The 22,370-nt window shown below is 30.2% G+C and overlaps 4 protein-coding genes across 4 annotated transcripts; 2 read left to right on the top strand and 2 right to left on the bottom strand.

Moving 5' to 3' along the window:
- The first annotated feature begins 2,337 nt into the window (after nucleotides 1–2,337).
- Nucleotides 2,338–6,086, top strand: LOC110730799 (cationic peroxidase 1-like). The gene is made up of 4 exons (XM_021910623.1): nucleotides 2,338–3,027; nucleotides 3,739–3,930; nucleotides 5,115–5,280; nucleotides 5,477–6,086. The coding sequence occupies exons 1-4, from the start codon at nucleotides 2,794–2,796 to the stop codon at nucleotides 5,932–5,934; spliced, it is 1,050 nt and encodes a 349-aa protein (XP_021766315.1). The 5' UTR covers nucleotides 2,338–2,793; the 3' UTR covers nucleotides 5,935–6,086.
- A 2,091-nt stretch (nucleotides 6,087–8,177) lies between these two features.
- Nucleotides 8,178–10,916, top strand: LOC110730808 (cationic peroxidase 1-like). The gene is made up of 4 exons (XM_021910632.1): nucleotides 8,178–8,463; nucleotides 8,824–9,015; nucleotides 9,756–9,921; nucleotides 10,129–10,916. Exons 1-4 carry the CDS (start codon nucleotides 8,230–8,232, stop codon nucleotides 10,578–10,580), a joined length of 1,044 nt encoding a protein of 347 aa, XP_021766324.1. The 5' UTR covers nucleotides 8,178–8,229; the 3' UTR covers nucleotides 10,581–10,916.
- Nucleotides 10,917–10,990: 74 nt separating this feature from the next.
- LOC110730815 (cationic peroxidase 1-like) lies at nucleotides 10,991–14,621 on the bottom strand. The gene is made up of 4 exons (XM_021910642.1): nucleotides 14,299–14,621; nucleotides 12,466–12,657; nucleotides 12,091–12,256; nucleotides 10,991–11,827 (listed from the first exon to the last, which is right to left on the bottom strand). The coding sequence occupies exons 1-4, from the start codon at nucleotides 14,527–14,529 to the stop codon at nucleotides 11,433–11,435; spliced, it is 984 nt and encodes a 327-aa protein (XP_021766334.1). The 5' UTR covers nucleotides 14,530–14,621; the 3' UTR covers nucleotides 10,991–11,432.
- Nucleotides 14,622–17,754: 3,133 nt separating this feature from the next.
- On the bottom strand, nucleotides 17,755–20,472 carry LOC110730826 (cationic peroxidase 1-like). The gene is made up of 4 exons (XM_021910651.1): nucleotides 19,914–20,472; nucleotides 19,007–19,198; nucleotides 18,759–18,924; nucleotides 17,755–18,361 (listed from the first exon to the last, which is right to left on the bottom strand). Exons 1-4 carry the CDS (start codon nucleotides 20,130–20,132, stop codon nucleotides 17,970–17,972), a joined length of 969 nt encoding a protein of 322 aa, XP_021766343.1. The 5' UTR covers nucleotides 20,133–20,472; the 3' UTR covers nucleotides 17,755–17,969.
- Nucleotides 20,473–22,370: the final 1,898 nt, after the last annotated feature.

Here is a 22,370-nt window from a genome sequence, read left to right as displayed (position 1 = left end):
CTAATAGACCAATCCCCCCAGAGTCCTAGACTAAACATTACTCCTGAGAAAAAAGCCCTTTCATATTCCAAGTGAAACTATAATTTTTAAGGATAGATTACAAACCAATACTATTCATACAATAGTCACAAGACTCATTTGCAATCTATTAGGCACGTTGAATCCTATGCATAAAAAGTGTGTCGCAACATTGTTTCCCTTAGCAAAGACAATTTATTACAAGAATAAACCTGAGCGAATGACAAAGCCTACCAAATTCCTCAACCTTATGCCTCCAAGTTTATTGAACATATTTGAACATAATATGAACACAACCCTATGTTCAGAAAGTCTTACAGATATTGAAGTTACAAATGAGCTTGCAAGGACACTTGGCTACCTTAGTCTGTCAGGAACTTTCAGATTCTGTGGTCAAATTAAAGAACAATAAAATTTAGGTCGAGTTGCTGAAACAATTATGCCATCTTCTTAGAATACATGTATGATAACAAAATTGAACACAAAATTTCAAAAAATTGATGAAGAAATTGAAAAAATCAAACACAAACTGATAAAATTAAGCTAAAATAATTGACAGAAACTGACACAATTAAGCAGAAAAATTAAACACAATTGAAGAAATTAAGCCAAAAAATCAAACAAAAATTAAGGTAAAAACTCAAATAAAACTAAAATCAACTTAATAACTACTCAAAAAAACGAAAATCAAACTAAAATCAACAAAAAAAAAAACAAAGTAAAACAGAATTGACACTAATTAATAAACAATGTGAGCTAAAATCAGCGAAATTCAAACGAAAATCAAAACAAAAATCAACAATGAATGTAACTGAATGTGACCTAAAATGAATTGAAAAACACGAAAATATAAACAATAAACTCACTTTGATGAAGAATTGATGAAGATTGAAGAAGTAGTGATGAAAAATCAGAGAGAATAGCAGAAAGAAAGAGAGTAGAAAACAGAGAAATTGAATGAGGAAAGAGAAAAGAACGCTTGAAAGAGGGAGGAGGAGAGAGAAAAAACGCAAGAATTTGTTTTCAAATTAAATTGTTTTGTTTGACCGGGATTAATTGTGGTCGTTGGATGTAATTGATCCAACGGTTATAATGAGTCCTCACATATAATAGGGTTCTCACATAAGGGATGTGGTCTTATATGATCCCATTTCTATATATATATATATACTACCGCCATTTCTGAGAGTTCGACTCACTTACTATTCATGTGGTCAAAATAAAATAACTTTGACCACATTTTATGAGTTATACTATATAAATGAATTAGCATGTGAGATCTTATTAGATTCCCCTTATTATAAAGAATCCAAATATCAACTTTTTATAATTTTCACTTATACACAACCCGAGTTATTCATGGTAAAAAATGTTTATTGGAGACCGCACAATTGCAAAGTTAATCTAATATATATATATATATATATATATATATATATATATATATATATATATATATATATATATATATATATATATATAAAAGAGATAATCTAATAGATCTCGGCTATTAGCTAGGAAACAATCCTAACACTTTAAGACTTCTTATAAGATAATATTAAGGAACTATCCTAAATGTACTACATAATATTAACTTAATCATTTTCTTAATAATATAAAATATTCTAAAGATATTACTTTTATATTAATATATGAAAAATATATGTTTAATTTAAAGCAAGGATAGAAAGAAACAATGTTACTATGGGAATCTAACCTGGAGAAAAACACACCCTATCAAATATTTTGGTCCTCCCTTTCTAGAAGGAATACTCAAAGTCTCTAACAAATGTAATGACTTTTCACAGGATTCATTTCTCATGAATTCTTAGCTGGCTAAATTTCGTAAAACGTTGTTATTGGATTTGAAATTTGATTTGAAAAGTACTCATTCAAGTGGAAATATGCTCAATGTATAAATGTTTACTTTTAAAAATTATATTAATTGATGTCCAATAAGACACATGCTTAAAGCAGTTCCAAGTAGGAATTATATGGCGATTGATTTGATGGATTCGGCTTACAATATTTGTTTAAGACTTTAAGGTTAAGTGCAATAATTTAATTAATATATTTATCAATGTATAATTTTGACTACTAATATCTGTATCTTGACAATTAATACTTGTAATTATTTGTTAATAAAATTATGTAAATTGAATTTGCTGAAAATATACATCAAAAAATAATCTAAAAACATCTATACACTAATATTTATTTTTATATGCTAGTAAATAATATGATCAAAGTAAAACATATGAATATTGTAAAAGTCAAATTGTTGTATCTTCGTGTAAAAAAAATAATAAATAAAATAATTGTTACACCTAAACGAAAAAAAGAGAGAGTAGCTTAGTTGATTAAAGTCTAAACAAAGCTCAAAAGACATACTCGTATTGTATGTACTAATATAAGTATTATTATATTTCTACTCCATTTCCTAAAAAAAGAAAATATATTTTACTCCCTAGCTAGTTGTTAGCTATTTCAAATAAAGCCACCTTAATAATATAATTAAGAAAAAAAAAAAATCTAACTGCTCTTAATGATTTAATCCAAAACAGTACATATCATTTTGTCCACTTCTACAATTATGGTTCTGCTTGGAATTTGGAGCTAACCTAACATTCTTCTTAGAATATTTAATTTACTCAAATTGTTCACACTTTAATTTAGACTAGATGCTACTATAAATTAAGTCCTTTGCTTTCCTTACAATTCTCCACCTCCCTCTTATTCAAAAACGGTGTCTAGGCTCATTAAATCATAGCAGAAATGACTTCCTTTTTATCAAAATCTAGTTCAAAGCTCTTCAATTCAAAACTTCAATATTGCTTGTTTTGGCTATTAATTGGTGTAGCTTCAGCTCAATTGTCACCAAATTTCTATTCAAGCTCATGCCCAAATGCGCTTTCCACAATCCAATCGGCCGTTCAATCTGCTATAAATAATGAGACTCGCATGGGAGCATCCTTACTTCGGCTTCATTTCCATGATTGCTTTGTAAATGTAAGTAACACTTGAATACTTTTCGTACAAAGTACACGGAGTACGTATATATATATATATATATGAAGTAATATGTATGCTTGTAATACCCTTTAATAATGTTCTTGAATTAGTTGATCATTTCATCCAAGTATACTTAATTTTTGTGGAATGTTCAACAAGTTTGCGTTTGATCATCTTTGTCGGTCCAATTTCGTCATGAACTATTTTGACGTCAATCGTTTAAGGTGTTCAATGGTTTAAGGTGTTTGAATTGGTTAAACATATGTATTGGTTTATACCATTATTAACATTGAACGAAAAAGTAGAAAAATATCTACATATTATTCTATATGCTTATATCAACCTAATTTACTTGTCACATCGAATGTGTATATATAGATAGTAAGAACAAAAAAAAAATGTTACATATCAAACGTTAAGTGGTCCTACTAAGCTATAGTCCTTTTTTACTTATACCAATAAATAGTCTTCTCAACGCGTAACAAGTCACCCCTAAATACGACTATAGAGGTCACACCTTTCCTCCACCAAGAAAGGTTCATTCCAAGTCACCCCTAGACAATTTCGTACTTCAATTTTAGTGAATGTTTGATGAAATTTTAGCAATTTCTATATAATTTTTTATAGGAAGAGATATACTCTTTCATTTGGATTAAAACTACCTGCATGTTAAACTATTTGACAAATTATACTTTATACGGTGAACAGGGATGTGATGGTTCCATTTTACTCGATGATACAGCGAATTTCACTGGTGAGAAAACAGCGATTCCAAATCAAAGTTCAGTTAGGGGTTTTGAAGTAATTGATACCATTAAATCACAAGTTGAGAATGTATGTGCCGGTGTTGTATCTTGTGCTGATATATTAGCTGTTGCTGCTAGAGACTCCGTGGTTGCGGTAAAAATGCTATTATTTAGTCTTCTTGGAATTAAATTAAATTTCCTTACTTTTCATATCAATCATTTAATTTGACACATGAACCTATGAACATCCACCAAACTTGTCAAATCTCATGTATAGTAGTCAGATATAAAGTTAATAGGCTTCAAATAAAGAGTAAGCACGATAAGTCATCAATTCACATGGTTACACATTTTAAAGTAATTAATCATGTAATAAAGTCTTAAAAATCTTATGGAGTAGGTGTTAATGAAGGTGACTTCATTATGAAAAAACACATGGAATTTCCGTGTATTATTTTTTTATTTAATTATTTTTTGTGTTAAAAGAAGGGCAGAAGAGTAATATTTAGTAATAGCTAGGGTGAATAGTAAAAATTAAGTGTACGTTAAAAGTAGTTCTCTTGAATATTACTACCATAAGTAGTATTATATAGAATGAAAGGAATACATTATTATAGCTAAATAGCTGTAAAAGATGACTTAACGAGTAATATATTGACGTATCATTAAAAAAACAACACTAAAAAGCTAGAACTCTGATTATCTTGTGATAAAGTTATAAAAAAAATAAAAAAAATTTAAAGCTAATGTAGTTACGTTAAAAAATACTTCCCCCATATAATACTGATTATTATTTTAGCTTTCACTTTTGACCATATATACTCAAGCAACACTCCTCTTTGATACTCCTCTTTAATTAATCATACACTTCGATTTATTACTTCCTCGGTTACATTTTACCTGCGAATTGCAATAGTACATTTGATTTTCATGCATGCATGTTTTTGCCGATTTATAACTTTTACTATTATATATTTTAATTATAATTATGTAAAAATTAAAAAAAATAATGTTGACAATATAAAAATATATATTAAGACAAATCTAATAAAATCCCCTTGACTATAATTTGTCATACATATCAGTTATTAAAGATAGGCAAACAAAAATACTCCATATATAAATTAAATACTGGTAAATATTAAAGTGTTGCGAGTAAATAAAATAAAACGAAAAAATATTTAGATTCGTATCGATGGAAGCAATATCAATTTTCAAATATCATAATTAATGAAATTAAGGTTTTGATTATGTTATTGTTTATTACTTTTACTTTTCAAGACTTACATTAGAAGGCATGTATACTTACAATTATTAAATATTTGTTCCATAATTCAGCTTGGTGGACAAAATTATACAGTGCTACTTGGAAGAAGAGATTCCACAACAGCAAATGCAAGTGCAGCTAATTCCAATCTTCCTGCTCCTTCTATGAATCTTAACCAACTAATTACGTTGTTCTCCAACCATGGCTTTAATCCCCAAGAGTTGGTTGCTTTGTCAGGTATATACTTATTGATTAGTTTGGCTCAACCATGGACACGTTTATAATAATTTATTGTAAGATCAGAGTGACATTTAAAATCTCTGAAGACGACGTTTAAAAAATATATATGGTAATAAACTTTTTATATGCATAGTTCATATTGTTACATATGTATGATATATTAAAACATCGTACATTTGTGTATTGCTTGCAGGTGCACATACTATAGGGCAAGCAAGATGCACAACATTCCGATCACATATCTATAATGAAACCAACATAAATTCCACATTCGCCTCATCTTTACAATCAAATTGTCCTCGTACCGGAGGTGACAACACTACTTCGCCACTCGATACGACCACCCCAAACACGTTCGACAATGCCTACTTCACCAACTTGTTAAGCCTAAAGGGTCTTCTTCACTCGGACCAAGAATTGTGGAGTGGTAATACTACTGGAACCACGGATAATCAAGTCTCGGCTTATAGTTCGAATTCGACGGCATTCTTTACGGATTTCTCCAATGCTATGATAAAGATGGGTAACATGAGTGTTCTTACAGGTACAAGTGGAGAAATAAGAACAAATTGTAGGAAGCCAAACTCAGCTGGTTTGAACGCGATTGATAGTAAGATTATCGATCTAATCACAACTATATTTAATATGTAAGGTATTGCTAAGGAAAAATAAATACATATATGTGTGTTTTATGATAATCTAGTATGTTTTTAAATATTTTAATTAATGTACTAAGGAATATTATGATATGCTTTGTAATCTTGTAACGGCTTTGAGTTTTATATACAGAGAATTTATTTTCACTCTTCGTTTTTTTAGTTGACACGTTTTGACTTTTGCGGCATTATTTATAAATTATACTTTGATCAGCTTTTGTGCTTTATTATTTATATCTACGATGTAACGATGAAACATATTCACATGGATCTTGTTTGAATCGCATCGTCTCGATATAACTTTTAATTATATCCATTTTTTATAATATTGCAATTTTGATAATTAGATATATCAATCGTTAAAGTTGTACATTGGCAAAAGTGATAATAGAAACATATTAACTAATAAAAACAGAGAAAGTATGAAATAAGTTTCAAATTTCATCATTTTGTAAAATCTATTGGTTTTAAATATATCCTGTATATATATATATATGCAACCTATCTACATCCTACACTGAGTAAGTGTGTAACTAACGTAACTAATCCATACGTATAAAAATTAGTAAAAGCAAATGCATAAGATCAAGAACCTAATTTAAAATGAGCATAGATGATATATAAATCCAATATTTTTTATTTCAATGAAAAATAATCCACAGAAACCTCGAGTTTATTAAATTCCAAAACTAATGGTGTGACCCCCTAAGTACAAGTTCATACTCCAAACATATAGAGATACTCCGTAGTAGTAAGCATTACTCTTCTGATCTTTAATTATTGTAACTTTCTACGATGAGATTTCTCAAGTTATGTTCTAACTTTAACATTGGCCATTTGGTTTTCATATCTAATGAACTAAAGTTAATTCAATAATTAAACAAATTTTACTTTATTAAAAAAAAAAAAAAAAAAAAGTTCAAAGAATAGTCTCAAACACAAGGCATACAAAAAAAAAGTTTGGAGCACCTGTGATAAGCTAAAATAAGCAATATTTTTCACTTGAGTAATTTAATATTTTGAAATGACTTGATGCTCTATTGTTATGCACATAAAAAAACAAATAAACAATGTATCTAAACTATTCTTGGATACCTTGATTAACATATATAGTATACAAACTACAAAGTAACAAAGTATCTAAGTGTCATATGATTTGACCCGTGAATCCTTGATACCTACCTAAATTTATAATAAACCGTATCCTTAACAATCAACAACTTTGATTGTTTAATATAATTATTTTTCTTGCATAACAATGAACATGATCAAGTTTGTTAAGTTAACGTCAGAATGATGAACAAACTACCAGCCAGATAGTTTAAATAGGACAATGAATCAAAATACTCGAAATTGTAAGTGTATCATCATATTGTGATCGAGTTGTCCACATACTTGAAAAGGTTTTCTTGGTTTTTTGTAAACCAATTCTTCTCGTGCTATATATTGATGCTGACTAGAACTATTCATACTTTATACTTTTTTTGTCGGTTTTTTTAAATGTTGTTACACTTTGACTAAACATGAATGATGAGGCACGTCTTTCACTATTAATTTATCTAATTATATGCTAGTAAAAAATATAAGAAAATTGATATAATAAAAGTATACATTATCCAACAATGTGTTATACAATAACATTTTTTTATATATTAAGAAAATAATTAAGTCAATACCATTATGTGAGTAGTGAAAAAAATCAAGTGCAGTACTTAAAAAAACATGGAAGGAGTAGTAGGGGTGAGCACGGGAATTTCAGATCGGATATTCGAAATTTGGGATATCGAATGTTTGAATTCAATCCGAAATTTTTTCGATCAGATATACCAAATATGAGATATCCGAAATGTTATATAATGATTTTTAATTTAGAATTTTTGTAAGAAAAATATAAAATAAAACCCAGATTTCTAGATATGATATTTGGATCAGATATCTAATACCCGACTGGATATATGGATTGAATATTCGCTATCTGATATCTAAATTTCAAAATATTGTAAATATTATTCGAATATATCCGATATCCAAAAATCCAAAAATTGGTATCCAAATAGATATCTAATTTTTAAAATTTTAATTTGGATCGAATATCTGATCTGAATTGAAATTAGTATCGAACTAGATATCCTAAAACATTGGATCGGATCTTCGAATAGTTTTACTCGCCCTACTTTATACTCCACTTTGTATTGTCTATATATATATAAGTACATGCTACTATCCACCCATATATCATTGCATTCAAGCAAACAATAATAACTATTATTTCTCCTAGAGTTCCAATATAATGAAGTTTATCTTATCATCTTTGGGATCCAAGTTTTTCTGTTTTAAGCTTCAATGTTACCTGTTTTTAGTACTCATTGGAGGAGTTTCAGCTCAACTAACACCAAATTTCTATTCAAACTCATGCCCAAATTTACTCTCCACAATCCAATCCGTTGTTCAATCTGCTGTGAGAAACGAGGCTCGCATGGGAGCATCCTTGCTTCGGCTTCATTTCCATGATTGCTTTGTTAATGTAAGGCAACAATCGACGAACACTTTCTACAAATATAAACGTGCAGTTGATATGATGTTATGTGATTTTATGATATTTTCACGGCTAATTCTCTGTTTTTCATGGGGTATGTGTCAAGATTTGGAGCTCCCACTCATGACACATATGCAGTCCTCATCAGTGAAAAACATCACATTATTTTCCAAAATGTCATTATGAGAAACAAAAGTGTTTCTCATAATGGGAAACTGGGGCTCCCTCTATTTTCACCATCCTCTTCAATTTATGGTTTATTATCACATGCATGTTCTTTGTTGTTACGTCTAATAATACACCAAATGATTTTGACATAAAGAATTGCACTCTATGTGGATGCAACAGGGTTGTGACGGTTCGATTTTACTTAACGATACTGCCAACTTTACTGGAGAAAAAACTGCAGCTCCAAATATTAATTCCGTGAGAGGCTTTGAGGTGATTGACGCCATAAAAGCTCGGGTTGAGAGTATATGTGCCGGTGTTGTTTCTTGCGCCGATATTTTAGCAGTTGCTGCTAGAGACTCCGTAGTTGAGGTATAAAATTATACTCGTAGTAATATTCTCTATAAACATATTGTACTCACTACTTGAGTACTTGTCGTCAATAGAATATATATCATCACGATTCCATCATCCTAACAATACTAGAAATTTTATATACATCTATAACGTATTAATGTTTTTTACATAAAATTATAAATACTTATGAATGATTTAATCTAGTTAAATAAATCAAGGTAAACATAACTTTAGAGAAAATTGTCATTTTTAGCGATACATATGTACGAAGTATATATTGAGGACAAATATCATTTGAGTAAAGGGAAAATTAAAAAGTTAGAGAATTTTTCAACTACGTCAAATGACTTTGATTTGGACATTTATTTTGAAATAGGTAGTTTGCAACTTCGTAGATGCCTATCACTAACGAATCACTAATCAAGTAGAAGTACATGGCTGTCATTTGCATATAATTATGGCTGTCATTTATTTTGATATTTGTTGTTACTTACTTTGTATTTCGTATGAAAAAAATGTTACTTACTTGGAGTAGTGTACTACCTCCGCTTAAGGTTTTGCAAGTTGATAAATATTGAGTATGTTAAAAACCTACCTTAAGTAACGGTAATTTATTTTCTTAGTTCCTAAAAAAATTATGGTAAAAATGAGAATATGTGAATAGTACAAAAGTCAGTAATGTGAGATTGTTTTATTATTAATCGTATTACGTAGTAGTTATAAACTTATAATTACTTTGCGTCATTATTATTCAGCTTGGTGGACCAAGTTGGACCGTGCTACTAGGAAGAAGAGATTCAACTACAGCAAATTTAACTGCAGCTAATGTCAATCTCCCTGCTCCAACTATGAATATAAGCCAGCTCACTAAAATGTTCTCTGACCATGGACTTAATCCACAAGATTTGGTTGCTTTATCAGGTTTTTATCGACTAATAATTCAACATCTCTACTTTATTTCACACTTTTTCTACGTGTAAATTATCAAATACCGGTGTATATATTAATAATCAAAGTTATGCATTTATATTGATGTAGCGTGAAAGTCAATGGGAAACAAGTGTAAGTAAATGAAGCGAGTAACTTCAATCGATTAATCTTGTTTATATTATTGATGATCTATTGTAGGAGCTCACACTATTGGTGTTGCAAAATGCTCCAATTTCCAAAATCGCCTCTCACAAGACTCCAACATAAACCCCACATTTGCTTCATCTTTACAAGGAACTTGCCCTAGTGATGGGTCAGGGGCCAACAACACCGTGCCACTCGACAAAACCCCAACGACGTTTGATAATGTCTACTTCAATAACTTGTTGAGTTCACAAGATCTTCTTCACTCCGACCAGGAATTGTTCAATGGTACCGGATCAACAGACTCTATAGTCTCGTCTTATAGTTCAAATTCTTCAACATTCTTCAGAGACTTTGCCAATGCAATGATAAAGATGGGCAACATAGATGTTCTTACGGGCACAAATGGAGAAATCAGAACCAGTTGTTGGAAGACCAACACTGATGCTTCAACCTTGATTGAAGAGAAGATTTTCGATATAATCACAACTCTCTTTGATGTCTAAGGAGATATGGGATTACCGAAAGAAACTTAAACTTCCTTACATATATATATAAAAAGGATTCTACTTGTGCTTTAGGTGTGGTGTATTTTAGTAAACTAAGGAAGACTATGTGTATTCTAGTAAACTAAGACTATATGACATACTATGTATCAATGTATATATGTGAAACAACTAGCTACTAAGAAATAGGAATAACCTACCAATGGTATTATCCAAGGTATCATCCATATATATACCAATATGCATGGTATATGATTTGTATTAAACACTTGGTAGATACTCATTGTAAAGCAAGATAGTATTATCATAAATAATATGGACCAATATAATTTTATATATTACGAGTAATATATACAACGTTGCGCAAGTTTTTTCAGTTTCAGGGAATGATCGATTTTATAAATAGCTTAGTACAAGGCCTTCAAACTATTTAAGACGATTTTGTATGTAGCGTGTTCTTTTAACTAAAAATGTAAATAGCTAAATGATACAATTACACTTAGGTGGCCGTAACTTTGGAACACATAATTGCATCAAAAAAAAAAAAGGAGGAACAAATAGATCCAAAACATAAATAAAAACAAAAAACTTCAAAAAAATATCGTTCAAGATCACACTAATATGTTTCATTAATAATTACCAATAATGCGAGTATAGGAATACATAGCAATAATTCACAATTCATTGAGGCCAAAAAAAATAAGGTAAAGAAATCAATATCACAATACATAACTTTTTAAAAAAAAAAAAAAAAAAAAAAAAAAAAGATATCATCTTTCCTTACAACTCAAATGCAATAGTTGTAGTAAGTATACAAAAATATTCATAGTGTCAACCATATACGTAGTAAAATCAATTGGTTTTGCTGCAAATAGTTCTAATTTCTCCATTCGTGCCAGTAAGTACACTCAAGTTACCCATCTTCACCATTGCATCCGAGAAATCAGTGAGGAATGTTGAAGAACTCGAGCTATAGGACGAGACTTGAGAGTCCGTGGTTCCGGTACCATTTCCATTATACAATTGTTGGTCGGAGTGAAGAAGACCTTCTTGGCTCAACAAGTTGGTGTAGTAGGCATTGTCAAACGTTGTTGCACTTGTTTTGTCAAGTGGCGAAAGGTTGTTGTCTCCTCCACTCTGAGGACAATTTGCATGCAAAGACGTCGCAAATGTGGAGTCTATATTAGTTTCGTTATAGATACGTGTTTTGAAAGTGGTGCATCTTGCTTGCCCTATAGTGTGAGCACCTACAATGAAAGAAATACGGTACAACTTTAGATGAAATAAAATTTCACTAGTAATGCCACATTGAATATATTTCATGATAGGATATAATACATGTCCATTATTGGCTTATTGCATATTCTAATTCAATATTAAGTTCATGAGCACATGCATGCATGTACGTTTGTTTCAATTTTTGTACATCATTTCCCTACAGAGTTGACTCGTACCCTTTTTTTTTTTTTTTTTTTTTTTAAAAAAAAAAATAATGAATTGGATAAAATACCAGATAAGGCCACCATTTCTTGGGTAGTAAAGCCTTTGTCTGAAAAAGATTTGATGAGCTCGTTTATATTCAAAGTTGGGGCAGGAATATCGGAATTAGCCGAGCTAAGACTTGCTGTAGTTGAATCTCTTCTCCCTAACAGTACTGTCCAACTTGGTCCACCAAGCTGAAAAATGAAAAATAATTTAGAGATTGGTCATTGGACTATTGGAGTGTCACATATAATAAAAGCAACAATTGGAAATTTCATGTTTAATAAGGTTGATGGATGAATTTATAATTGTGATTCGAAAAAGAAATAAATCAAGTTGCTAAATCAAATTATTATTAGAAATTTCTTTATGATCGATGAAAACAATTGAAACACATACTTACCGCAACCACTGAGTCTCTAGCAGCGACCGCTACAATATCAGCACAAGATACAATCCCGGGACATAAATTCTCAACTTGAGACTTAATTGTGTCTATTACTTCATAACCCCTCACCGAACCAGCATTTGGTCTTGCTGTTTTTTCTCCGGTGAAGTTTGAAGTGTCGTTGAGCAAAATTGAACCATCACATCCCTGTCAATCACAAAGAGAAGACAAACAAACTTCTTAACTTGATTAATTAAGGTTATCATTATAGGCTACAAATTAAATATTAAAGCGTGTATGACGTTATGGGCTCGCTTCCAACGTACTACTCTACTATATACTTGTATACACATATATACGTTAAAAGTTTATAGTTGGACGATTTTTAATTGATCTAGTGTGTATATATTAGAATGCAAGACACTTAGGATGACTTTTGAGTAGCCACAATTAAAATTAAATCACAGCTGTTTATTTCTATTGACTAATGTGAAGAGTGGATACACTAAATTAAAAAATAAAAAAAAAAATAAAAAAAAAGAAAAAAAAAATATATTGACCAAACAATTAGAAATACTGTCAGTTAAAGTATAAAGACCAAATTCCTGTAATTTTTAATATTGCCAATGCATCAAGTACTTGTAATCAAGAAAAAATCGAACAGTAGCACTCTTTAATTCAATCAACTCTATTTGAATGCCATATTCATAGGCTAAAATAGAGTCGATCAAATGCCATCCAGTAGTCCTATGCGCAAAATTCGAAAAAAGGTAAGCTCCTATTATTCTTATCCTTATACTTATTGTACGTCAATGATTTTCACTTAATTAATTTAATTCTCATAACGATGGATCCATAGCACTGTGTGGCGATTTCGCTAGTGTAATGGGGAAAAAATATTGAGTAAAGCGAAGGGTGGATTCAAGAAAATTACAGTGAAGACGACAATAATGGTTGAACTTGGAGTCAATCGTTATAATCACGTACTATACATGGATCACGATCGAAGAGAAGTAAAGGGGAAAAAATACAGAGTAAATAAAGAAGAAACTTAAACATAACCGATAAGAACGTGAGTAGTATTTTTTTTAAAAATTTGTTTTGGACAATTTTTTCAAAATAAAATAAAATATAAATTATATCAACCGTTCACATTAGTCAATAAAATTAAACGGTTGTGATTTGAAAACTATCCAGAAACTTAAACGTTTCCCTAAAAGGAAAACTATTTTAAGTATTGTGCGTGTAGTCATTTGTGTCTTACTTTATCTTTTAACTTATTGTGTTACTTCATTTTTTCATTAGTTGCGACTTTTTTTTTTTTGTTTTTTGCACTATTCACTTGATTGTGGCCGGAAAATCACCTTTTGTGATTTATACTAAAGAGAAAACATAGTCATATACAAGTATGTGGGATCTTGTTACACTTATCTCAAAATTTGAAGATAAAAGTAAAAGTCAAATCGTTGCAACTAATTAAATAGAAAAAACAGATAGAAAATATAAAAAAAGCACACCGTTACTAAACCCAAATAAATAATAACTACGGAGTATGGTACGTGTGCATGTCATAACCAATTAACAATTCAAAAATTTTACTGATGTTACGGAGTACTTAAAATTTTAATTATAATCATATACTTGTTTAAGCTTAAAAAGCTAAGAAAACATCCATGGAGATTTTTTTTTATTTGGTTAAGAAAAGAGTTGTTTCAAGCTCAAGAGTTGAACTAATCATATAGTAGTATAAACTTAACTACGTAGTAGATGAAAAGAAATCTTATGGATGAACATCAACGTACGTACTATATTGATCCTTGAAACACATATTCAAACTTAGCTACTTACATTAACAAAGCAGTCATGGAAATGAAGCCTAAGCAAAGATGCTCCCATGCGAGCCTCACTCCCTACAGCAGTTTTAACTGCAGATTGAATTGTGGAGAGCGCATTTGGGCACGAGCTTGAATAGAAGTTCGATGATAACTGAGCCGTAACAGCTCCTATAAGTGCCAAAAGCAAGCAAAATTGAAGCTTAAAGCCGGAAGGTTTTGATGTGGAAGACAATAGAGAAGCCATTTGTGTTATGGATAAGTGTATAAGAGAAAATAAGTGTATAGATTATTATTATTATTATTATTATTATTATTATTATTATTATTGTTATTGTCTGTAGTTGGCTTGATTTCGAAGGAAGAATGCGTACATATATACGTGTGTGATAATACCAAGAGGAATTATTCTAGTCAATATTTCATCGCTCACTAAATTAGGTTTGTAATAAATACCATGCAAGTTGTGTTACAATAATAATTCATGACAAACTCTTTCAAATCAAATTATATGTTTATATTCTTTTTAAGTTGTTTATAAATTAGAACATATTCTATTCACTTTAATTTTACTGAATTGAAGTTATTTATACTGAACATGATATCTCCATTTTATTTAATTTCCTCTATTTCTAAACGTAAGATTATGATGCATAGAGGCATGATCAAAACCACAAACATTTTTTAATACTTGTAACTAACGGAACCAAAATTAGTAAATAGTAATATACTCAAAAGAGGATGAAATATTTCATTTGTGATTTAGTTACAGTAGATCTGTGTAATTTTCAATTAAGAATTAAAAATTACTGTAGAATATTAAGCATAAAGTTTAAAAAATAATTCCAATAAAGAATTTGCGACCAAACAATATGCAAACTATGAATAGCTCAATGATTTACAATTCTTACTTCTAAGAGGATTTCATGAGTGGACATATTGTATACACGTAGCATTCTTTCTACTCATCAAAGAATGATTTGTTGTTACAACAAAGTAAAAACATCCACTACGCAAGTGCACAAAATTATTAAAGATGAAAAAAGAAAGGGAAAATAAAAGGCAAAGTATAATTTTAAATTAAAATAATGATGTGGTGAATTTGGATAGAAAGGACTTGACAATGAGTGAATGTTTCAAACATGTTGGGTCAATCATCTAGAAGATTGGTGACTTTGATCAAGACGTGGCCCAAGGGATTAAGTCGGGGTGGTTTAAATGGAGAGCAGCCATGGGAGTGTTATGTGACCGAAGCATTCCCTAACAGTTGAAGGGAAAATTGTACAAGATTGCCATAACACCAGTGTTGCTCTATGGTACAAAATGTTGAGCTTCTAAAAAGGAGCACATTTAAAAAATGGAGGTTACGGAAATGTGCATGTTAAGGTGGATGTGCAAGAACACTTTAAGAGATATAATCAGAAATGAAGTTATTCGCAAGAATATAAGTGTGTAAGGGCATTGCACACAAACTAAGGGAAAATCGCCTGCGTTGGTTTGGGCATGTAAGACGGAGACCCGAGGGTGCACCGGTGCAAAGAGTTGAAGAGTGGGACCATGGTGGGGTTAAACGAGGGAGATGGCCTGGAGACCGAAAATGACTGGTTGGAAGGAGTTAAGAAGAATATGAAGTATATGGATTTGCATGAGGATGAGGCACTGGATCGTAAGGGATGGAGGAGGAAGATTTTTGTCGATGACTACGCGAAATTATCACTTTTGATTCATGTAATCAACCACACTTATAGGATTAAGGTTTTGATTGATTGATTAATTGATTGATTTTATAATTTTAAAATAATTGTTTCGTTATTTATATACTACTGTTTAACTAGATTCTTTATTGTAATAATTGTTGTAATTATGCGTCGCTCGGTTTTCAATTGTTCTAAGTAGTTAAAAATACATTAATTTTTTTTTTTTCGTTTTATAATCAACACAGTCTCATAGTACGCACTCATAATCAACACGGTCTTATAGTATGCACTTAAAGTAGCTTCTGAAATTATGTTATGAAGTATATATTCCTCCGTCCATTCATATATGTTTTGCTCTATTTAAATTTTCATGGTCTTTAAGATACGTTTCATATAATATTTCTTACCAATTTTGGCAATAAAGATTAGTCACATCAATTACAAAAAAATGGTTGGGCAGGGGAAAAATCAGTACTTTGGTACTACGTCAAAAACTCTTCCTATAATTAGCAATTGCATTAATTAATTACTAAAAGTAGTTAAACAGAAGTAAAATAAGAGCTTTGATTAGAGACTAAGTCACTACACTTCCTAAAATTGGAAATTTAGATTATTTAATTGATGTAGTAGCCTAGTAGGACTAGGTTCGGTGTAGATTTTTCAACAAATCAAAACATGTCATGTAGTCACCTGTGGTGTTCTAACGCATGTTTTGAACAACTTACTAATAAACTCTTGATTCATTGGCCCCATACAACTATCTCTTTTATATACGCGTTATTTTGAATTTATAATTTGCTGGATATTAGATATTTCACTAAGATTTTTGCAAAACTTGATGTTTTTGCCAATTTAAAACTTGTGTAGAGAGTTCATTATACGTCTATGTAGTATGTGCATCATGTGCATGTAACCCGTGTAAGGTATACCTAGCTCTAAGTTTACCCATATTAGAATTACTTCCCATGAGGTGTATACTGAGCTAAAAAAAACATTATTAGGCATTTTTTTTTTTTTGAAAGAGCGTTATCAGGCATTCAAGTTAACATAGAACGTCATGTTAATCCATTATATATATTCCACTAAATAATTTCCGAGCCATGCTCGGTTTTAAAAATAATGCTATTGAAATTCAAATATAGTAGTCTCTTAAAAAATATTAAATAAAAGTTTATCATAACAATAATAATTAAATAATAAAACTTATAGGAAAATTAATAATTTTGCAAAAATTTAAAAAAATTAACAAAAAAAAAAAAAAAAAAAAGTAGAGTTTAAAAGGTAAAATTTCCTCCAAAAAAAACTCTATTTTAACATAGGTATATAGATTCGTTTATTTCTACAAACTTTTCAACTTTTGGAACATTAAAAAGTATTGGGCCCTTCGAGGGAGCCCCAATTTATGTTCATGATAAACAAAAATCGTTTATCTAATATCATTTCTGTAAATAAATCAATAAAATATCCCAGTCAACATGACATTTTCATAAATAAAAATTGTTAACTTATCTACAAATATACCAATAGATAAACACTTTTTTGTTTATCATGAAGATAAACTTATATTTTCTAAACCCTTCACCTAAAAAAATGCACTTGGTTTTGCACTTGTAGTGTCAAACTTTTCAAGATGATTCATGTAGCCTTTATCATTGAGCCCAATAAAATAGTGTTATAAATGGGCCTTTGTATGTAGTTAGCTACAATAGTTACATACCAAACTAGTTGGACCACAATCAATTTATAATACCAAAGAGTTAACTTGCAAAATAATCTTCACAAAAATAACCAATCTTTACTAAAATGATGAAGCTTGACAATAATTACATTAAAATTATATCACAATTCAGTAATCCATACAAATATCATAAATCACCCCAATATTTCCCATTTTTCTTAAAAATATATATACTATACATCAAGCACAAAATTAAAACTCTTAAGTAATTTTTTTTTTTTTTTTTTTTTGAGTTTAAACTTAAATTTTAAATCAGTTAGTCTTCCTACAATTAGTTCTAATTTCTCCACTTGTGCCCGTAAGAACACTCATGTTACCCATCTTAACCATAGCATTGGCAAAATCCGTGAAGAATGTCGAAGAACTCGAACTATAAGATGAGACTTGAGAGTCAGTTGTTCCACCGTTCCCACTAAACAATTGTTGGTCGGAGTGAAGAAGACCTTCTTGGCTCAACAAGAGGGTGAAGTACGCATTGTCGAACGTTGTAGGGCTTGTTTTATCGAGAGGTGATAGGTTGTTGTCGCCTCCATTACTAGGGCAATTTGCTTGTAGAGATGTTGCTAGTGTAGAGTTTATGTTAGTTTCGTTATAGATTCGTGTTCGGAAACTAGTGCATCTTGCTTGGCCTAGAGTGTGAGCACCTACAATATGATGGAGAAATAAAGCACATTAGTAAAAAAAAAAAAAAAGAAGTATACATGATATGAGATGAATATATTAAGTAATACTACACTCATCACCCATGCAAAGTTTGATAAGATTAATACTATAAAGTGTATATATGCCACCTGTTAGTATTAGAAGCTCGCAAAACATCCTAAGTTTTTATTTAGAATCTTAGATACTATTATTACAGTGTGGCGTTCTGCTAATTATGCCTTAAATCTTTAGCATTTTATTATAATACTTCGTAATAGGTACAGTTGTAAAAATCAAACTATCAAAGGATAAAAAAAATTCTAAAATGTGTGTCTAATATATAAAGAATGTAAGAAAGTAATGTGTCAAAAAAAAGGGGGATAAAAATTGAATAAATACCGGATAAAGCCACTAATTCTTGGGTGGTAAAGCCTTTGTTGGAGAAGAATGTAATGAGTTGGGAAAGATTCAAAGTTGGGGCTGGAACATTCACATTTGCTGCACTTTGACTTGCTGTTGTCGAATCTCTTCTTCCTAATTGCACTGTCCAACTTTGCCCACCAAGCTGAAATTATGGAACAAAAGTAAATAATATGATTAGATCAAGTACGTCACTTTCCTTTAACATACATTTATAAAATTCTTACCGCGACCACGGAGTCTCTAGCAGCAACAGCTAAGATATCAGCACAAGATACAACACCGGCACATACATTCTCAACTTGTGATTTTATTGTGTCAATTACATCGTAACCTCTCACTGAGTTTGCATTTGGCCCGGCTGTTTTTTCTCCGGTGAAATTTGCAGTGTCATCGAGTAGAATTGAAGCATCACATCCCTATTGATCATCCACATGTAGACAAGTAAATATATTGTTTCAAAAAAGTTAAGGCCGTCAAATTAAAGAGAAAGCAAGTATAATTCTCTTCCAATGAACATCCTACTACACATGCATGCAATGTAATATAAAACACTTAAATAGATAATAATTCGTGTAACATTTTGATATTACTATATTTGTTATCCATCACTATGTAAATATTAAAAGTCAATTAATTAACTATTTCAAAATATGGACTGAATTGGAGCAACAAAAAAAAATGTGAAATTCTTGATTCTTTGAGCATTTTATGGGGTATTAGTTGGCCAATAATAATTAATTCTTCAGTCATAGTTATTTCCAATCATTCATTTCAAGGTGTCATGTACAAACTATACTTTAACCATATATGTCATAATCAATCTTAATAACTTATTTAAAATATTAAATTTATATTAAGTATATAATCTATATAAACCATATATGTCTTAATACTTCTATGAAGTACTGAATTTGTATAATAATGATTCTTTGAATTATTGATTTTATATAATAATGATATGATCGTATCATCATATCAAAACGAAAATTTAGCATTTAGAATTGCATGAAAAATGATCATGGATCAACTATAAACTTAATTAGAAGACAGAAAATTGCATGTACAAATAAAACAAAAACAAAAAAAAACTATTTGTATAAATGGAACAAGTGTTGAATAATATAGACTTACGTTAACAAAGCAATCATGGAAATGAAGTCGAAGCAAGGATGCTCCCATACGAGACTCATTCTTCACAGCAGCTTGAACCGCGGATTGGATTGTGGAGAGCGCATTTGGGCACGAGCTTGAATAGAAATTTGATGATAACTGAGCCGTAGCTGCACCAATTAGTACTAAAAACATGCAACACTGAAGCTTAAAACTAGAAATTTTTGATGTGGAAGCCATTTGTATTATGGTATGAGATGGTATATTATAAATAAAGTGTGTAATACGAAGTTAAGAAAGCTGTGTAAAAGAAAATTTAATTTGCTTGCTCTCTTAAGTGATTGTGATAACAGTGGTTGGTTTGAGGCGTGTATAAATATACATAATTTTTTTTTTTAATTTTATTTGAACAATAATTATGGGTGACAACATAAAGATGTGAACAATTCCAGTCAGCAAAGACGAAATTATTCGGTTGGCTAAATAATAAGTTACGTTGTGTTGGCTTATATTTATAGAAGTGAAGTTACGGACTGACTGTACCCCAATTTAGACCGAAATTGATATATAGGGAGTACTCTGTAGTCGCATATATACTTCTTATATATTTGTCGCGTATGGGTGATTAAAAAAATATTCCATATCAAAAGATTGGTTGGAAGGTGACTTTACATTCATGGTTTATAGAATACTTGTCCTATTGTCATATATTCATTTTGATATTACCTGATATAGTTGCTTAACGTGTCTCCCTAAGATATACAAAATAGTATTTGACACAACTTGATCGAAATGCACCAAACGCTAAGTCTATAGACTGATCAAGACTTAATATAATCTAAATCGATACATGTAGTTTTTATCCCCATGATATTGTGGGCTCACGGCTAAACACATTTCCTTCAACTTATTCATTACATAGTACAGTACTTTATAAAAGAAGTAGATCAAATTGCAATTCTATCTACGTACGTTACCCATTGGAAATAGAGATTTATGGTAATTAAATTTAAAGAATTCAACATCATGTAAATTCTTTTATGTAAACAAAGTGGTGAAATGGGATATCATCAAGAAACGATTTTTGTTACTAAATTCATTAATAAAACACATTCTAATAAAAACGGTAATCTGATTCCGTTTCCACCCCTATAAAAAACCCAATACCAAACACCCCCTTAATTACCTTCAACGGATAAAGTTGCAACATAACGCATTTTTGCCTCCTATCAAAGCCATTGATTCTGTATTCCTCTGCCTCCTGTAAAAAAAAAAAAAATATATATATATATATATATATATATATATATATATATATATATATATATATATATATATATATATATATATATATATATATATATATATATATATATATATATATATATATATATATATATATATATATATATATTCCCCTGCCGCCTGCCAATACTCTTACACGTACGCACACTGATGATTTAATGAAGAATTTAAAAAGGCAAAGAGGATTTTTTTCGTGGGTGCGTGGTCAGTCCATTATATAAATGTAAGCAATTTTCATGGTTTTTCTCCAATTAACAAGCTCCAACATGTAAACTAAAGATATTTCACCAAAACCATAATTTCAGGGGAGTAGTCTATAATTCTATATTAATCGTATTGTTATTTTACTTATTTTCCCCGGCCCTTTTTTATAAAATGAATATTTCAAAATAACTATGATTTGTAATTCTAAACAATAATTGATGTATTTTACTATATTTATGGGCCCTTTCTATATAGTTAGTTGCCCCACTTGTCTTATTATAAACTTCATTACACATATTTGATCATTAATTTGATTATGTATGCTACAATGTTGCGTGGTTCATGATACATTTAAAGAGTTGATGAGCTTTGACATTAATAAGTAAAATAGAATACCTAGTTTGAAATGAAGGGAGTGTCTAATTTTGTCAAGCTTGAGTGGAGGCAAAACCAATTGTACATCACTCATCAAGTAAAAATGTGGGTTTTTCGCCAAATTATTAGTATCAAATTCTAAAGATCAGATAATGTATTATGAAGTAATTATATAGAGAAAGTAAATATGCAAGTTGAAAATTTTATATACTAACATGAAAATATAGATATTAATGATAAATAATGTGATATAAAGACCCTACAAAATGTAAACAACGAAAAAAAAATGGACTAAGAGAAGGATTGTATTTAAAATAACGTAAACTAATACTTATTATGCTTGTAATCAATTATTTAAGTGACTCATTAATCTTTAGGGGGGCATAAGAAAAGCTTTTTCATGTTCTAATTAATTAGTGATAATATATTATTATCGTGTTTAATTAATAGATCTATAGCTAGCATTTCATTAAAAAGTTAGTTAGCTACACGTATCAATTTGTGATAAAGAGAATGTGGCCAAAGAATCCTACTCGTTGTAACTTAGCTGTATTTGTACTGTCTCCATGCAAAACAACTTTGCTAAAGAATGGT

This window comes from Chenopodium quinoa, unplaced genomic scaffold, assembly GCF_001683475.1.
Source record: "Chenopodium quinoa cultivar QQ74 unplaced genomic scaffold, ASM168347v1, whole genome shotgun sequence".
In the NCBI taxonomy this organism is placed as follows: Eukaryota; Viridiplantae; Streptophyta; class Magnoliopsida; order Caryophyllales; family Amaranthaceae; genus Chenopodium; species Chenopodium quinoa.
The sequence above is the reverse complement of the archived record's forward strand: the minus strand, read 5'-3'. Positions and strand labels throughout refer to the sequence as shown.

Bases quoted from the DNA above. Each gene is read 5' to 3' on its own strand.
- LOC110730799 (XM_021910623.1), top strand. From the start codon at position 2,794: ATGACTTCCTTTTTATCAAAATCTAGTTCAAAGCTCTTCAATTCAAAA. The intron at 3,028-3,738 runs GTAAGTAACACT...TACGGTGAACAG, and splicing joins TCCATGATTGCTTTGTAAAT to GGATGTGATGGTTCCATTTT. The intron at 5,281-5,476 runs GTATATACTTAT...TATTGCTTGCAG, and splicing joins AGAGTTGGTTGCTTTGTCAG to GTGCACATACTATAGGGCAA.
- LOC110730808 (XM_021910632.1), top strand. From the start codon at position 8,230: ATGAAGTTTATCTTATCATCTTTGGGATCCAAGTTTTTCTGTTTTAAG. The intron at 8,464-8,823 runs GTAAGGCAACAA...TGGATGCAACAG, and splicing joins TCCATGATTGCTTTGTTAAT to GGTTGTGACGGTTCGATTTT. The intron at 9,016-9,755 runs GTATAAAATTAT...ATTATTATTCAG, and splicing joins CTAGAGACTCCGTAGTTGAG to CTTGGTGGACCAAGTTGGAC.
- LOC110730815 (XM_021910642.1), bottom strand. From the start codon at position 14,529: ATGGCTTCTCTATTGTCTTCCACATCAAAACCTTCCGGCTTTAAGCTT. The intron at 12,257-12,465 runs GTAAGTATGTGT...TTCATTTTTCAG, and splicing joins CTAGAGACTCAGTGGTTGCG to CTTGGTGGACCAAGTTGGAC. The intron at 11,828-12,090 runs GTATTTTATCCA...CTTTCATTGTAG, and splicing joins AGAAATGGTGGCCTTATCTG to GTGCTCACACTATAGGGCAA.
- LOC110730826 (XM_021910651.1), bottom strand. From the start codon at position 20,132: ATGGCTTCCACATCAAAAATTTCTAGTTTTAAGCTTCAGTGTTGCATG. The intron at 19,199-19,913 runs GTAAGTCTATAT...GATGATCAATAG, and splicing joins TCCATGATTGCTTTGTTAAC to GGATGTGATGCTTCAATTCT. The intron at 18,925-19,006 runs GTAAGAATTTTA...CCATAATTTCAG, and splicing joins CTAGAGACTCCGTGGTCGCG to CTTGGTGGGCAAAGTTGGAC.